Source organism: Hipposideros armiger, unplaced genomic scaffold (assembly GCF_001890085.2).
Source record: "Hipposideros armiger isolate ML-2016 unplaced genomic scaffold, ASM189008v1 scaffold_168, whole genome shotgun sequence".
NCBI classification, from domain to species: Eukaryota; Metazoa; Chordata; class Mammalia; order Chiroptera; family Hipposideridae; genus Hipposideros; species Hipposideros armiger.
The window spans coordinates 841,899-860,167 of NW_017731518.1; the positions used below are offsets into that span (position 1 = coordinate 841,899).

General features: G+C 35.2%; 1 protein-coding gene across 1 annotated transcript in view; it reads right to left on the reverse strand.

Annotated features, from left to right (window-relative positions):
• Positions 1–1,502: 1,502 nt before the first annotated feature.
• HCFC2 (host cell factor C2) overlaps positions 1,503–18,269 on the reverse strand; it is a 36,500-nt gene continuing 19,733 nt past the window's right edge. Inside the window, exons 10-15 of the mRNA XM_019651898.1 lie at positions 13,132–13,309; positions 10,969–11,172; positions 10,374–10,447; positions 8,307–8,444; positions 6,068–6,253; positions 1,503–5,065 (exon numbers count right to left, since the gene is read on the reverse strand). Of these exons, the coding sequence (XP_019507443.1) occupies positions 4,751–5,065; positions 6,068–6,253; positions 8,307–8,444; positions 10,374–10,447; positions 10,969–11,172; positions 13,132–13,309 (1,095 nt within the window). The 3' untranslated portion in view covers positions 1,503–4,750. The remainder of the gene's footprint in view (positions 5,066–6,067; positions 6,254–8,306; positions 8,445–10,373; positions 10,448–10,968; positions 11,173–13,131; positions 13,310–18,269) is intronic.

Genomic DNA, 18,269 nt, shown 5'->3' on the forward strand with positions numbered 1-18,269 from the left:
TGCTCAGGTCTTTTTAGACCAAAGACTTCCTCTTGAGATCTATACATACCTATACTAAATCCTTTTTAGCCTAGCAAATATGTGACACATCCCATGTTTGTCCAGAACTTCTCTTCGGAACCTAAGTAATTGCAGGATAGGGTAAGACAAAGCTGGAGTTTGTATTTCCACCAGAGGCTTAAATCTGCTAAAAACTCTTTGCCTTTTGAAGCCTGCCTCCCATTTTGACCCCAGTTTGAGAAGGAGGTTTGAGAGTCTGGAGAGGTGGAAAGATGACAGTTTTCTTCAATAATTTGTTAAAATATTTGAGTACCAGCTAAATGAGTGATATGGAAGAGATATGAAGGCCCAGTCTCTGCCTCAAAGGCCTGGCACCTGGCAGAGGGAGAGGGGGAGTGCTAACAAACTAACAAACAAGGGCACAACGTTTTCAGGCAGCTGTGCCAGAAGGGTTAACAAAGGACGGCGGGGGCACAAGAAGAGAGGTGAAACCCACCTGGACATGGAGTGTGTCAGGAAAGGTTCATCAGGCTGGCAACATTTGACCTGACTCTTGAAAAAACGCATGGAGACAGGTGAGAGTGGAAAAGGGGACTGCAGACAGAAGATGCATAAAGGAAGTGAGAGCATAGTGTCAGTGAAGCTAAAAAACTGGACGAGTCCAGAGGGTGGGGAAAAGTTTCAAATGACAAGACTAAGTGTAATGAAAGAATTCACTGGACTTGAGAAAAGAGAAGTTATCCTTGACCTTTCCTAGAGCCATTTTGATGGACAGAAGCCCAGCTGCTGTGAGTTAAAATGGGTGAAAAGCAGAAGGAAAAAAAAAATTAAGAGTAAATAGATTTCATTTATATGTGGAATCTAAAAAAACAAAAGAAACAAACCAGAAACAGACTCACACATACAGAAAACAAACTGATGGTTGCCAGAGGGGTGTGTGTATGGAGATGAGTGAAAAGGTGAAGGGGAATAAAAGGTACAAAATTCCAGTTATAAACTAATAATTCATGGGGACATAATGTACAGCACAGGGAATATAATCAATAATATCATAATAAATTTGCACACTGACAGATGGGTACCAGACTTATCATGGTGATCACATCATAAGGTATATAAATGTTGAATCACTATATCATACACCTGAAACTAATATAACATTGTATGCCAACAATCCTTTAATAAACAAATTTTTAAAAGAGTAAATAGAAGACAAAAAAGAGGTGACAAGTTTAGACTGTGTTTTGGAGCCATCTGCCTTTTTACTTTCAAACACACTAGGTCAGCTACAATAAGGGTTAGGCTTTTACATTTCTATAAGAAAATGACTCCCAAACACAATGTACTAATTTAAAAACAAGTTTTTAGACACAATCCTTTCTTTATGGAACTGCCTATTATTATTTTAAGTGAATGATATAAAATCAACATTTCTACAGATTTACTCTGCCATTACTAATTTTTCTTTCATATAGTTCAAAATAAATAACACCTATAATTGGTTATAGTAGAAAAGGTGCTTTATTTTACACATCATTGGTACACAATACATAAAACTGCCTAAAGGGAGCCTTGGGAAACATAATGGTCAGTTATACCTTAAATGGTCAAAGACCAAGTCTATTTTGCAACCTATTTCATTTATGACCAGATGACTGCAATAATTTTAAATACTAATAATGTCTTCATATTCAATGTTACAAATGATTTTTATGCTACAACTGTTGCAATTTTAAAAAATATCTTAGGTTATAGTAGACCATATCTCTAACCAGAACAAATCTTTGCTAGTCTACAAGTCTTTAAAATAATGGGTCAGCTGTTTCACCTTCTTATAGATGATTATATTTATGTAACTGAGTAATGCGGCAGGGGGCCTCATATGCAATCAAATTATTTCCATTAAAAAAAAAATGCAGATGAAAGTGAGTTTATAATACCCTATTGCTAGTTAAATTGCCAAAACAGTTTACTAAACTAAAATGAAGCCAGTACAATTGTTTTAGAAAACATAATTCTAAGAAGCATGCAACATCAGAATCGTTTTACTACATATGTGAACCAAAGTTGCAGTGCCCAGGAAGAGCACTGTGGCATAAAGACTTGTACATCTGAATCACTTATCCAGCTGGAGGAGTAAAGTACTTTAACTCAGTGCAAATCCTCTTATGATATCTGCAAAATATAGCCCACTGCTACTCAAAAAAGTCTTCACTTAGAAATGTGCCAATTGTAAGAAGCTAAATGCACTTTTCTTATTATTTACCCCAATCCATTCTGGTCATGAACACAGAGCTCAAAGATCTCTTATTAACTATTAATGTCAAAACCAAGGAGATTTCTCAACGGCATCTTTCAGTCACCAATCACTTATCAGAGAGATATGTGTGACTAGTACTTAATGTACAAATGCCAAAAAATGATAACAGAATCTGACCTAATTCTCAAAGTAAAAACATTAGTTATTTTACCAAATCCCTTGGCAGAGAAAGACTGCCTTTCTCTTTAGAAAATAAGACATATATTATATGTTAGAACCACAGGTTCATACTCGCCTCCTGGTCTAGAACAGTAGAGACATTTAAGCAAAGTAAACTAAACCAAATACTAAATAGGTATAAATGCGCGCACTCAAAATATACTCTATTCTTTGTTTAAAGTCAACTTATTCCTTGTCATTAAAAGAAGTGCTTCAAGATGCAAATTGTTAATTAATGTAGAGAATAAGGGGTTAAAAGCCAGACCTTTTTTTATAAAGCAAGTAGATCATTAAAATAATTGGACTTGAAACATATACTTACTATACCTTTCCATTCTTAATCTTTTTATAACTAAACACACACATATACATAACAAACCCTAGCATTTAACATGTGCAAAATTGCTTACCATTTATTTTATTTAACTTTGGTTAAGTATTTCTTTAGGCTATATCAGAAAAATGGAAGATATTCAAATGATTACAAACATAATAATGAGGTAAGTTAAAATTCTACTAGTGCAAAAAGCAAGCATATGCCAAAAGCAAAAGCATATGAGTTAAACAAATGCAGAACGAAGCTCTCACCAAGGGAGGTGCTGGGATAACAAACCAGAGAAGCTCCTTGTAAACATTGATTGTAAAGTACACATTTAAAGATTAATGATTCATACAGCCACAAAAAAAGGTATTCTAACATCACCATAGTAGTGCATTTATTTTACCTTTAGAGTTTGGAAATCACTCATTACATTTTTAAGAGTCTGCATATTTTCTTCAAGAGAAACTTAGTGACACGCATTAATTACAAATACTGTAGTATAAAAATCCCAGTTCTTTACAAAAATTATATATTAAAATATTCTATACATTTTAAATTAGTAACTGGAACATACATATATATCATTTCTGCACAATTAAATCCATCTTTGCTGGGAATATTATACATGATTTGAGGACATAGCTACTCAGTCAACCGAAACTGGCATAAGGTTACTTGGTATAAAAAAGATAGACCTGTGCCTCTGCAGTAACTGCAGCTCTTAGTTTGAAATATCTTTTCTGCAATTATTGCTCTGTATATCCATTCCTGATCTGAATAGGCAGTGGAACCATGAAATTCCTAAAAGGTTTAAAACAGGTTACGCGTAGCAGAGCATCCATAATGCCTAGCTGCATCTTTAAGGTTGTAATGGAACCTGAGTAAGCTAGCTAATGCTTCTATTTCAGTTGTAAAAAGTTTATACAATTTTGAGGTAAAAATAATGCAAAAATAAAACATTTAGAGCATTTACAAAAATTTTACAAATGTTTAAAACACTATTTCAAAATTTGTGTCCTTTTAAGGTGCTTCTTTCTTTCTGCAATAAGGGGGACATAGACTTTAATTCTGAATTTTAAATTATAAATGTTTTAATTTCAGCAAAAGCAAAGTTAGGGCCATTAAGACAGATGCTAAAATGTTCAGGAATATACTTCACTTCTGATGAAAATATAGAATTTAAGTGCTGAAAGGGACCTTAAAGGTAAATTCTTTTAACTTCCTCATCTAATGAGGAAATTGAGGGCCAGATAAGTTAAGTGCTTTGGCCAAAAATATATTCCAATATATCACCCTGGTATGAATCAAGAAAACCCATTATTCTTTTTGTATTTTGCCATGCTTCTTGGAAGGTAATAAAAATGCAAATGCAGAGTTTCTGAACTTGCCTCTTTCTTTTTTAATTTCTTAAGCTCTGTGCTAACTGTAGATAAACAAAGGAATCGAATAGCTGCTAACATTACTATCACAAATATTATCCAGTAGAAGATAGTTATTAAAGGACCACTGCTCATGTAGAATACAGGTAGAGGGAGTAAGTACTCAAAGACAGGGTCTTTACAATGTAGAGAACATGTACTATATAAGACAACACAGTGGACAACAGCCAGTTTTACTAGAATCATGTCAATAACTCTAGGATGACTGAGTGACATGGCCTTTCTAAAAGATATTGGAGTCATAAAGCCTTCCAGCCTTCATCTTAATTTTGTTATTTTCCTTTATAAAAATGCTATAACTATGAGGAAGAAGCCATATACTAATTTTCTGGGAGCCTTTGCTTCTTTTCTATTTTTATTTGGATCTAGAGTTGAGCAAATACATTTTAAGAACTTCTTACAAAATCAAATTCGTAACTACTAGAAATACAAAGAATACACTTTTAAATGACAAATCTTCATAACCAGTTACTAATAAATAATAATCACAATAGCTTCAGTAAAAAAAAATCAATTTAAAGGTGCTTTTTTATTGTTACCTTGAAGCCATCGAACTTGTGTAGCTGGTCCATATCCCTTTTCATTCTTTGCTGATATCCTGAACACAATGGCAGGTCTGGATGTATAATCAATATGTGCATTTGCAAGCTGCCCAGCAGTTACTATACATGATGTCTTAAGACCACAATAAATCCTCATAAATACAAGCTGACTTGGATTATCTTGTATTTGTGCTGTGCGGATTGCCAAGTAGGCTGAGTATTCCAAAATATTTCCAGATGGTGAAGTGGGAGGTTCCCAGGAAAGATGAATACCCTCAACATTCTTAAAGAGAGGGAAGAAAAAACCAACAGGTAAAGGTTCTGAAGTTCTCTCTCATATCACTTATGTTGAGTCTATCTTTAGAACACAAAATGCTCCTTTTTGCTATGGGAATTGCATTAGATGTTAGAACTTGTATTGTTGGATTTTTAAAATCTACCTTAATTGGATCTGCAATGTTTGATTCATGCTCACTTTTCAAAAACATAACTAGGCTTAAATATCTGCCTGTACTATCCCACCAAAGAGATTTTTCTTATTTGAAAACAGACTTTTTCTTCTCTAAGGAGGGGCAGGACCTTAGGAAAAAATACAATCCAATCTCATGTATTCTATTAAAATTCTCCAGCACAAACTTTTTGGCTCCATAAATAAGAAAAAATATTAACATTAAAAAACATACCAGATTTTCCTGACTTTCTCTAATTTGGATGCTGTAATTCTGCTTGAAATTTGGTCCTTAAAATATTGTGTGATTAGCAAAAAACACATTTTAAATTTTTAATCCACCCCTTTTAGATATTTCCCATTTCTTTTCTTTTTTTCAAATTAGTTTTTCATTTCTTTTTTTTGAAAGATAAAAACAAGACAGAGAACTCCAAGGTTTAATTTAGGGGGTCCAATATTTGACTACAGAGTTCTAGATAGTGCAGAGCAAGCTGAAAGACATTTTTACAAAATACAATTCAAATAAAAAAAACCCTGAAATCCAAGGGTCTCCAGATCAAGAGGGTTCCCCCCAAATATTCAGGAATAAAATGAAGAGCCTTAAAATAAAAAGTTACTATAGTCTGAGAGTTAACCTGATAACACCAACATCCTGAAAAAAAACAAAACAACTTCCAGTCTAAAACTCCAAAGCTGGGTCTACAATCTAAACCAGTCTATCCTCATAAATCAACACCATTTCATCAGACACTAATAAGAATCTCTAAACTGACAATTTTACTTCATGTACAAAGTTTCACATAATTTAAATCACCAAGTCTAGACCTGAAATCTCACCTTTGAAATTCTGACCGCAGAAGGAGCTCCGGGAAAACCGGGAATACAAGTTTTAAATTCACTGATTTTGCTGAAAGGGCCTATTCCACAGCCATTGATAGCAGCAACCCTGAATCTGTATCCTGTGCCTGGAACAAGATCTTGTTTCTTAAGTAAACTGTAGTCAGGAACGTCTGCATTTCCTATCTAAATGTAATATATGCAAAAGTAAAGAAAAGGTGCAATTAATCATTTTTAACTAAACAAAACTTTTAAAGAATGAATTATGTTTTAAAGCTCTAGTTCACATTTTTTTTTTTTTTTTTTTTTAGCTGAGCCATCCCGCCACCTGTTGGCAGCTCACGGCTGCTCAGCTCGGGCTGACTCGAAACGCTGTTGCTCAGAGCTCAAACTCTTGAGCGAGCTCTTAACCAACTGAGCCACTCAGCCGGCCCTCTAGTTCACATTTATTTATTTCCCTCTTTTTACACCTGGAATGAGCCCTCCAATACAAAAGTAACCGAGCCCATAAATTGGGAATTCTTTTTATTATTATTTTATTGGGGAACAGTGTGTTTCTCCAGGACCTATCAGCTCCAAGTCAAGTTGTTGTTTCAATCTAGTTGCGGGGGGCACAGCCCATAATCCCATGCAGGAATCGAACCGGCAACCTTGTTCAGAACATGCACTCTAACCAACTGAGCCATCTGGTCGCTCATACTAGTGATTCTTATTCAGAGGAAAAGTGCCTTTTCCAGTTGAGAATCATTGATTATAAAAAGCAATATAGAGGTGGCTGGTTAGCTCCCCTGGTTAGATCGCAGTGCTCATAACACCAAGGTTGCTGGTTCAATCCCTGCATGGGCCACTGAGCTACTGTCAACTACTTGACTTGGAGCTGATGGGTCTTGGAAAAAAACACTGTTCCCCAATTAAAAAAAAAAAAAGCAATGTAAGGGTATTCTGCACATGTAGAGTATGAATGTAGAAAAAAATTAACTACCACTATAAACGAAGTAATGACTACCTCATCTCTATGTTGAATAAATGTTAAATTAAATAACTGGATTGCATACTCTGGGTAGGAAGATTCTAACATTTACAACTTTCAAACAATTTTTACATGTTCTCCTACATTCTTACTACATCTGTGAAACATGTTTCACAAGTATCACTCCATTATTTTTATTTTTTATTAAATTTATTGGGGTAACATTGGTTAATAAAATTATATAGGTTTCAAGTATACAATTCTATAATACATCATATATATATTGCATTGTGTGTTCACCACCCAAAGTCAAATCTCCTTCAGTCACCATATATTTGACCCCCCTTTTAAGGGAGCTATATCATGTCCATTTTATAGACGAGGAAACTGAGTCTGAGAGAGATTAAATGAGTGATCTGTCCAAGGTCACACTGTTGAGTGCTGTAGCTAATGATTCAAACCGAGTTTACTGGTTCTAAATTTTATGCTCTTTTTATCTTTTGGGAAAAACAGGTAGCTACTAGAACCTCCGATATGGATATTTCCTTAGATGAAATCAAACTGTAGCCAGAAATTTCATTAGGCATAATACTATCAAATCATTAACCCGGATTTCTATTTTTTTCAAGAATTGGAAGAATTCAATATGTAAAAAAGAAACACCAGAAGAAACTAAAATATAATGATAAATGATATATTCTCCATTTGTGCAGATCTTTGGGAGATTCAAACTACATATCTACAATATTTCCTTGGCAATTCGCTCTCTGAAATTCCCCCTTCCAGAAAAAGATTAGTTCAATATGCTTTGGGGCTGTTACCTGCTTCACGATTCTTAGACAGTTAATATCTCACTTATACATTTGGGGTCTTCTTTAAGGGCCTTCAGAATCAAGGGAAAATTAGATGATATTCAATAGCCCACAGCAGATTTTGATTTTTTAAATTGTGAAATCAGGAATAAAAAAATTCTCAGTAAAAAAAAAAAAAAAAGTGCTCTTTCTCAAAACACATCTGATAACAAAATGAGATCTATTTAAAAAAATCCTTATTTGTACTGGCCAAACTATATTATTTATGACCTTCCTGTGATATAGTCTATAAAAAGAGCCTTTAAAAATAATACAAGATAATAACTACATAGATAGAATTCTAAATTATAGATTGTGATCCCAATTTCACAAATTCAAGAGATTTCAATCAAGGTTATAAAAAAATCTCATTCTTGAGACTTATAACTCATAGTGTAGAAAATACATCAATAGCTACCTTTGAGATGCTTTGTTTCCCTTTTGGCAGCAAATAAAATTGGCTCACCAAAGCTGTATTATTTTTAAAAATTCCTACATCACACCACTGTCGTTCTCCTGCTTTCATTGTGGCCACCGGATTTGAAGGAGTGTCTTTCTAATTTCAGAGAAAGAAAAATTTATGAGGACTCTTTACTGAGCATGTAAGAAATTTTAAGATTTAATAAATCCATGCAGTGATCTACAAGTAGATATATGGGTAAACACCACAACATTAATAGCTCTTAAGTAAATAAACTCTTAATAGATTAGGTCAATTGACAGTGAAACAGGGATGCCAATTCAAACATAGGGAGTGACAGGCATTGTCCAAGTCAGTAGGTCTGGACTACCAACCTAGCTGGAGTTAGCATGCTTTTCAATCAGTGATATGTTAAAATGCCAGCTGTTTTATAGAACGTTGTCATTTCAGAGACTCTCTCAGGAAATATAATCCCTTTAGTGTGACATTACAACTGGCTCCAAAAAGGGCACATAAGAAAAAATTCATTCCAAGCTGGCTTATTTCTAGATTCAAAAACAACTAGCAGAAATTCAGAGATCTTTACACTTGAAATACCTGTGCTTCTCCAAACCTAAAAGGAGAAAAAATGTTCAAAACTAAAATGCAGTTTAAATATACTTTAGTGTTATACTAAAGAGGAGCAGATTAAACAGTTTTACTTTTTTTTTTACCTTGCTTTAAAACAAGCTTCCTCTACCTTAAGCTACTTTTAGTGATAAGTGAATTATACTTATCCCTGGAACTAACCTTTTTAAGCCATCTTCTTTATAAATGAGACACTGTTTCCAGAAGCTCAAAACAAATGTGCACTTCAGTTATTTATTTCTGTCTTAAATATATAACAGCAGAGGTACATGCTTATAATTCACATTATTTGTTACTTAGGCTATTACACATGACAAAGTGAGCTAACTAGGTGTCTTTAAGGTTAAAAAAAAAGAAATAGCTTTGAACTTGTTTTCATTTTTTAAGTTGTAAAAACTCTCTTCAACAACTTTTATAAAACAACTGGTTCCAACTGCAATAACAAATATCATTCTGGCTGATGCATTGCAAAATAGATTTACGAGAAAAAAATTCATTTTAATAATTCTTCCCTGAAAAGAGTTTAAGAACACTATAAGACTTAACATTCTGATGAAGGTAAATATTAATATATGATCAAATTCCCTAAAATCATGAGTGAAAGAAAACTAAGACTATAGACAATTCTTGAAGACACTAAAAAATAAATATTAGGTAAAGTAAAAACTCTTGCTCATATCACTAAAGTTGAATGACTGATAATTTAAAAATAAATTAAAAAGTAGGTACACACACATGCACACAAACAAGTATTGTCCTTATATTTATCTAATTAAGACAATCTTGGTATATTTGTGAGGCACATTCCTAGCACTTTTAGTTTGGTGCCATGCAGACCAATTCTGGCCTTCCGTAAAACAACCCAATGTCAGAGAATACTGGGCTATCCTACAGGAATGTCTAACCCAAAATTGCAGGATATGTTGTTCTATTAAGTAGCTAGCAAAAGAGTCATTCAAATTTTATGTTCCATAACATGTCCTTTTACTCTTAAAACCATTAATTTAATTTACATATACACATATATAAACACATTTCTGATTACGAAAGTAACACATTTCATTACAGAAAAATATTGAAAGAACAAAGAAGAAAGTAAAAATGATCTGTGGCCCCACAACTTGGAAGAAGTCATAAAGCAATGTAGTGTGGATGTGTGCAGACTCATTTAAGAGTATGAATATATGTATTGGTTGTATTTTTTAATAAAATTGGGACACACACATATATGTGTATATATATTATTTTTTATCCAGCTTTTTTCGCTTAACATTATATTGTGCATATTTTCTGATTCAACCCTTCATTTCTCACTCTATGTCAAATCATTACTAATGGACACCCAAGAATCTTTCTGTGAATTTCTGGTGAAGTTGCTCGGCACTTAAAGCACATGTAACCAGCTGTAAACACATCATCTCCAGGTCACATACTTACAGAAAGTGGCATTGCTACAGCATGCGCCTCTACACGACTGATCTTAGTTGCAGGCAGTGCACATGTTTCGTCAACTAAAAATTAAACAATTCATCAGATAAGACTTACATATTCACTTATAAATAGACACATTAAAATATAATTTATAAATATATAAAAATAGAGGGAGAAAATCACAATTAGAATTATGTACCCTCTAATTCACAAAGTTCATTTTTCAAGGATTTGATAACTAGCTAGAACTTCAGAGAATGTTTACCAAAGATGAAGCACAATTCCTACCCCCCAAAAATTGAGAATTTACAAAATCCAAAATCAATCAAGCTGGAAGAATTGTTACTCTATAATCAAGAACTAATCTTTTCTAAGGAAAAAAATTGCTGAATATATTCACGGGATTGTATTTCAGTGTGTGCTGATTTAAACATTTTATGTAAGGCAGCAGAGAATATATAATGATTTTAACTGAAATGCTTTTTATGTTTATATATGCTTCAATCCAAGATGAAATGCAATTCCCATCTAAAACAAGTAAGTTTGATGAATTTACATACAAAAATGGTGCAAAATACAGTATGTGAAACACATTTCAAACCTTCAGATTTGGTACTGAATGTTGTTAGTGAAGTTTCATCGTTAACAACTGCCCCATTTGTACTGGATGATTCAGTTTTAATGGTCTGCTGGGTTACCATAGTTTGTGGGCTGGAAACAGTACTGGATACAGAAGTTTCAGGGATTACTGTTCTTAAGTCCAGGCAACTACTTAGAACACCTATATTTGCTGAAGTGTGAGGACCTAAAATTAAAGGGAAATGATCAATTATTAACATAATACCTGCAGATAATTGTTGTATAGTATCTTATGGTTCTTGTTATACAATTTGTGGTATTTTTCCATTTTAAAATCGTAAACATGAGCACCACAAATGTCATTTGTATGAATTAACTATTAGGCATAAAATGTTTAGAAAAATCAAGTGTATTACATCCATAACGAATGTCCAACTTCTCAGCTCCTTCTTCCACTCTAAACACTGAATCATTGTTCTCTATTAAGTTATACATCAGATGGCCTTGCCTCCCATTTTAGGGGAAAATACAGAGGTCTTCAGGCATGAATACCATCAATTTTCTGCCTTCTCCTGCCGTAAACTAGAAAGGCGTTCATCACCGCGCCCATCCTCTCCATCTTCTCCTCCATTTCAGAGGATGAGCCCACCTCTCTCCTAAGGAAGTTCAATCAATCCTCCTCCTGTGCTCTTGGTCCCATTCCTCCCCCCATATTTTGGGACCCTCTCATCAATTATTCCTTTCTCTTCAGAATTTTCAGATTCTTTCTCTTTAGTAGTTCTGGGCCCTCAGTCCATAAACATTATCAAGTCTCTCAAGCACACCAACACGCACCTTCCTTCACCCCACAAGTCTTCTCGTCACCATTTCCCCTCACTGCTCCCCTTCAGAGCAGCCTCTGCTTCTCTGACTCCCCAAATCTGGGGTCTAGCATGCTACGAATGTTAGTGAAGCGGTTCTGGCAAATGTTGATGATTTCTAAGGGATACTTTTCAATCTTCATTTACCTCACCTTTCGGTAATGGAAACTATGCTGACCACATACTCCTTTTTCCAGCTGTTTCTTTCTATGACTTCTATTCATTAACTCCACAATACTGGAGATGTACTATCTACCAGACATTGTGCTTGTTTCTATAATGGTGAAACAAAGCAGTCATAGTCCATATCTTAATGAACTTATAGTCAGGTAGCACAGAGAGACATGCATACACTAGTCACAAACTGTGATGCCCACTATAGAGGGGGAAAAAAATGATACCAATCTTTTTGGCTCTTTTCCTAACCTTCTAGGAACCCCTTTTCAGTCTCTTTAGCTGGCTTCTCTTCTTCAAATGACTCTTTAAATGCAGGTGTTCCTAAGCCTTTTCTTTTCTCCCTTTACACATTTTCCCCGTGTTTTAACTACCATTCCTGAATTACACATCTCTCAAATACATATGTCCTAGGCACTGTGCCAGGTGCTGGGAATCTAGCAGTGAACACGTCAGACAAGGTCCCTGCTCTTGTGAAGCTCACATTTTAGATACCGTTAACTTCTAAATTTGTCCTTCCAGCCAACAACTGCCTCCTAGACTCCAGACTTAAGTATCCAACTGCCCATTAGAAATCTTGACCAATATGTTCCTCAAGTGCCTCAAAAACAGTAAATTCAAAGTTGAACCTGTCTTTTTTCCCCCAAATTTGTTCTTGCTCCTATATTTCCTATCCTGATAGAGTATCATCATCCATTGAATGTCCAACCCAAAAAACTGGAGTTACGTTCATCTCATTTTTATTTCTCAGATCCAACCAGTTTCCAAGTCTAATAGATGCTGCTTTCTAAAAGTCTCTGAAACGTATTCTTTTCTGTCCATCCCACCCACTTCTTTAGTCTCTACGTATCTCTTGGAGTCCTAAAAGAACCCTATAACAAGACTCCCAATCATTTCCTATTATAGTTCTTTCAGATGGTGAGGTTAGAGTGCCTTTTGCATGAAAAACAAAAACAAAATCTAATCATGTCACTCATGCACTCTTGAAATACCAGCTACTCTGACCTGCAGAGAAAAAGCCCCATCTCCCTCTGTGAACCTGAGACTGGGTAGCCATTCACTCACACATTTGAGTGTCCATGATGTGCCACATTTACTTTTTCAAAGACTCTAAAATTCCCTATCATTATTATAAAAAGCTATCTTTATACCTTCGTTTTTCCTTAGCATATCCACCACACAACTATTATGATTAGAAGCATTAGTTGCCAAAGATGAATGGAAAATGGCATTAGAATCAGTTGATGCTTTGAGATCTGGTTTGTTTTTCACTGGAGTTCCTTTCATAGCTGTATGTTCGGTTTTTGCACTGTTCATTATATCACTGATCTAGAAGAAATAAAATAGTTGATTGGAGCAAGCAATATTCAATTAAATAGAAATATATGTAAAATACAAGCAAAATAATTTACAACTTAATGCTTTTGTTGCAAAATATGAAATAGTTTAAATTATATTATTAATTTGTATAGAATTCTTTAAATTTTATAATAGTTTAAGAAAACAATTTCTTTTCCCTTCATCTCCATTCTCAAAAGACCAGTTCTGAAGGGGAAAAGGGAAGAATATTTTGAGGGAAAAAAAGTACATTTTAATAAGTTGTAGTTAGTATTCAAGTAAATACATATGTAATATAGGCTACAACACCAAAGCTACTGAGTTTAACACTCTGGCCAAATTTCCTTAACAAGGTCGGACATGTTTACTACAGATCTGATGACTCCTAAAGTAAAATCTCGGGATCCAGAACCTTCAAGCAAATGAATTATTCTGTTTAAATGAGTTTTCCATATAGATATCAAGATTTAATACATATACACATATTAATATGCTATACCATTAAACATTTTAGATAGAAGTCTTCCTAATTATATTTTCTTTTCAGTCTTAATGTGGCCTCTTTATAGCCTTAGTTATAGGGGTTCTGTTCAGCTAGTCTTCAGATGATTCTTGAGGCTGACTGTTCTATAATTATTTGTAATTTTGGTGTGATCCTGGGATGCAGTAGGTATAGTGTTTACCTAATCCACCATCTTGGACCTTCTCCCCTAATTATATTTTCTTTGCCTTCTTAAACACATTATAATGAACACATTTAAACTTTTTGATATTTCAAATCATCAGTGTGAACATGAGTCATTATATAGCAATACTAGTAGGTCTACTGAACCACAAAAGTGATCTGGCTTCATTCAAATCCCCCAATACTGCTGCTCCTTTTTAGTTACCTGTTTTTTGTTACTTTTCTTTTCCCACCTTCACCGTCATTTATAACTATATTGTCAATTACATTTCATGGCTCTAAGGGGGCTTATCCATAACATGCCCTGTATATCTCTTCCAGTTAACAGTGATGGTACGACTGTTAATAAAGGATGATGATGATAGCTGAAACTATTAGGGAGCATTATACTATGTGACAGGCATTGTGGCACATATTTATAAAGTCTGTATTTCAATTCATCTTTATAGGAATTCTATAAGTTGGATAATATGACCTCTAGCTTATACATGAAAAAAATGAGACTCAGAGATCTTAAATCTACCCACAGTTGGGTAGCCAATAAGTAGCAGAGCTAGAATTGGAACCTAGGTTTATTTCACTATAAAGTCTCCATGTTATAGTGTCTAATGTGTTCTTTGCTAAAAATCAGATATCCAGTCTAACTAGAATTGTATAAAATGTGAATAAATAAGCTGAGAGTTTTGGTTAAACATAGATTAAACACATAAGTTTTAGGAGACTCCTCCAAGAACCCAATTCAAATAATCATAAAGGAATTTTTTAAAAGTATAAAGGTATATATATACTTATAAGAAAAAAAAAGAATGCAAGAAGAGGCAATAGTAGATAAGAAGATATAAAGCAGAAAAAGCTGACAGCTAAGCGCCTGTAGGTGGAAAGTGACTAAGAGGCAAACCATTTGTGCTGTACAGCCCAGAAAGGCTTGGGGGTTAAAGGCATCATCAGGTTCTTTGGAGGCTGAGATGCAGAGTGCCAGTAAACACCAGAGGACAGTCATACAGAAGACCCCACCTCTGTCTTCCAGCACACAAAACTGGACAAATGCCTCTCTCCCATTCTAACTGAAGATGGGAAATAGGTAGAAAGGTTGACATGTGAGGCTCTGGACTGTAGTATGGTGTCCCTCTGGGAAGGCTGGAGGACAGACACCCATACTGACAATGAGGACTAAGGGAAAGTCTGCATGCTGACCAGAGAGATGCCACCCACCTCCACATCCCCTCGCTAAGTTCCCAGAATACTCACAGCCAGACGTATAATCCCTTATGAACTCATAGACAAGAGTTTGGGGAATTCTCAGGGGAAACTCACTGGCCAAGAGAAAAGACCCACAGATGCTGATATCTGTGGATCCCCCATGCAACTACCTTTGTTAAGGTCTACTAATCAGCAAGCCATGCCCATGTGCATGGTCTACTATGGTCTGAATGTTTGTGTCCCCCCACAAGTTCATATGTTGAAGCCTAACCCCCAGGGTGATGGTATTAGGGGGTAGGGCCTTCTGGGGCGGGGTGGGGGTGGTGGTCGTGATTAGTGCACTTATCAAAGTGGCCTAAGAAAGCTTCTTTGCTTCTCCCACCATGTGAGGACACAATGGGAAGTCAGCAGTCTGCAACCTGGAAGCGAGTTCTCTCCAGAACCTGACCATGCAGGCACCCTGTTCTCAGCCTTCCAGCCTCCAGAAATGGGAGAAATAGATTTACAGTGTTTATGAGCCACACAGTCTACAGTATTTTGTTATAGCAGCCCAAATGGACTACGACATCTTCAAGCTCCTTTTAATGCTTCATTTTAGACATGAAAGGACAGCCAAGCATCACCAGGCATTTGAAGACAGCCTCTAATATGAAAGTCCAAGACCAAAGCAAATTTTTTAAAAAGGAGCTTGAAAAAGAAATATTGCTGAGAACAGAATATAACTTCAAACTTTTTTAAAAACATAATTCTTAAAGAGATAAAGATATTATATTTATAAAGCAAGAATAAATGCTATAAAAGAAATAAAGAATCAAGCTTTAGGAATTAAATATGTGGTTCAATATATTTAGAAATTGGATAGAAGATTTATAACATAAATGAAGAAATTTCTGAATTATAGAAATAAATGAAGAAAGCAGAAAAGACAGAAAGATAGAAAATAGGAAATAAAAAGTAAAATCAGAGGATTAATGCAAGAGGAATAACCAACAGTAGTTTAAAAATAAGAGAGAAAATGGGGGAAGAAATAATCAGTAATGACAGCCATGAGTTTCCAGAATTATGGGGTCTGCTGAGCACACAGCACAATGAATGACGACACAGGCACTTCCCTGTTGAAATTTCAGAATACTGGGGATAAAAAGGAAAAAATTAGGTTACATATAAATGACCAGGAATCCCAGTGGCATCAGTCTTCTCAACAGCAACACTGAATGCTAAAAGATAGTAGGAAGATGTCTTTAAATTTCTGAGGAAAAAGTTTCTAATGTAGAATTGTATAACCCAGCCAAAACTACCAACCAAATGTGAATAGACAAAAGCATTTTCAGATGTTTATTTTTAAAACATTTACCTTTCATAAACCCTTTCTCAGGAAACACCTAGAGGGAGTATTACAACAAAACAAGGGAAAACACTAAAAAAGAGAAAGAAATGAGATTTAAAAAAACATGGGCTGTAACACGGAAAAGAGATAAAAGAAATTCCTAATATGAAACAAATGAAAGTTCTAAGATGACTGCAGTGTAGCAGGCCTACAGAAGAACCAATAAGACTAGAGCATCAATACAGAGGGCTCAGGAGGGATGGTTCCAAGGCAGAAGAAGAAGAAAAAAACCTACTACCTTATATTTTGAATATTTTGAGAGGAGTTTTATAATTTGAGTATGCATTAAAAATGATAGGCAAGAAGAAAACTAAGCAAATGAAAAAGTAAGGCAGTTAACAATGCCAAGAAAAACAAAAAATTCTGTGAAAAAGGAATAATGCTCATAGTACACTATATGGCTCAGCTGTAAATATGTCATCATCATAATGTAAACATCAAATAATAAATAAAATTTCAAATTCATCTGAAAATATTTAAAGGATGTGGAAAGAGGAAGGGAGGAAATGGCAATACTTTAAGAGACCATCAAATCTTCATCTTCCATTACTGAAGACAACTGGTCTAAAGCCAGAAAGTCAAGAAGTGGCAGCTTAAGGATTTCATTTAAAAGTACCAAGGTAGATACCAGAAGAAAGCTAAAATAGTTGAAAGTAGTTGTTTCTAGGGAAGCGTAATCAAGAGCAGGGAGGGACAGAGTAGAAAACTATTGCTCTTTGTTATAAACCTTGTAGTACCATCTAAATTTCTAAGTATACATATATATACAAAATATAATAATCGACATATAATGTATGTATGTACAGCACCCCCTTATACATGGTTTCGCTTTCTGGGGTTTTAGTTACCCGCAGACAACTGTGGGCCGAAAATAATAAATGGAAAATTCCAGAAATAAACAACTAACAATTCATAAGTTCTATACTGCAATCTGTTCTGAGTAACATGATGAAATCTCGCGCTGTCCCGCTCTGTCCCACCTGGAGGAGAATCAACCCTTTATCCAGCGTATCCCCACTGTTATCTGCTGCGGGCCCATTAGTCACTTAGCAGCCATCTACAATAGGTTACAAGTGGACTGCTGTGGTACTGCAGTTCTTGTGTTCAAATAACCCTTATTTTACTTAACAATGGCCCCAAAGTGCAACAGTAGTGATGCTAGCAATTCAGATGTGCCAAAGAGAAGCTCTAAAGTGCTTCCTTGAAGTGAAAAGGTGCAAGTTATCGACTTCACAAAGAAATTTAAAAAATCATATGCTGAGGTTGCTAAGATCTATGTTAAGAACAAATCTACCTGTGAAATTGTGAAGGAGGAAAAAGAAATTCATGCTAGTTTTGCTGTTGCACCTCAAACTAAAAAAGGTACGATTAGAGTGCATGATAAATGCTTAGTTAAAATGGAAAAGACATTAAATTTGTAGGTGGAAGACATGAACAGAAAATGTATTCTGATGACGGCATTGTGTTGTGCCAGGAAGCACTGAGCCTATACGAAGACTTCAGCAAGGGATCCCCTAAAAAAAGGGACCACACGGGCTAGCCGAGTAGCTTGTTGGTTAGGAGTTTGCTTGGGACGCCAGCTCTGAGCAGCAGGACCCTGGTTCGGATCCCACATGAGGGCCAGTGACACTGCGCCCTCTACAGCTAAGATGGTGAACAACAGCTCGTCTTGGAGCTGG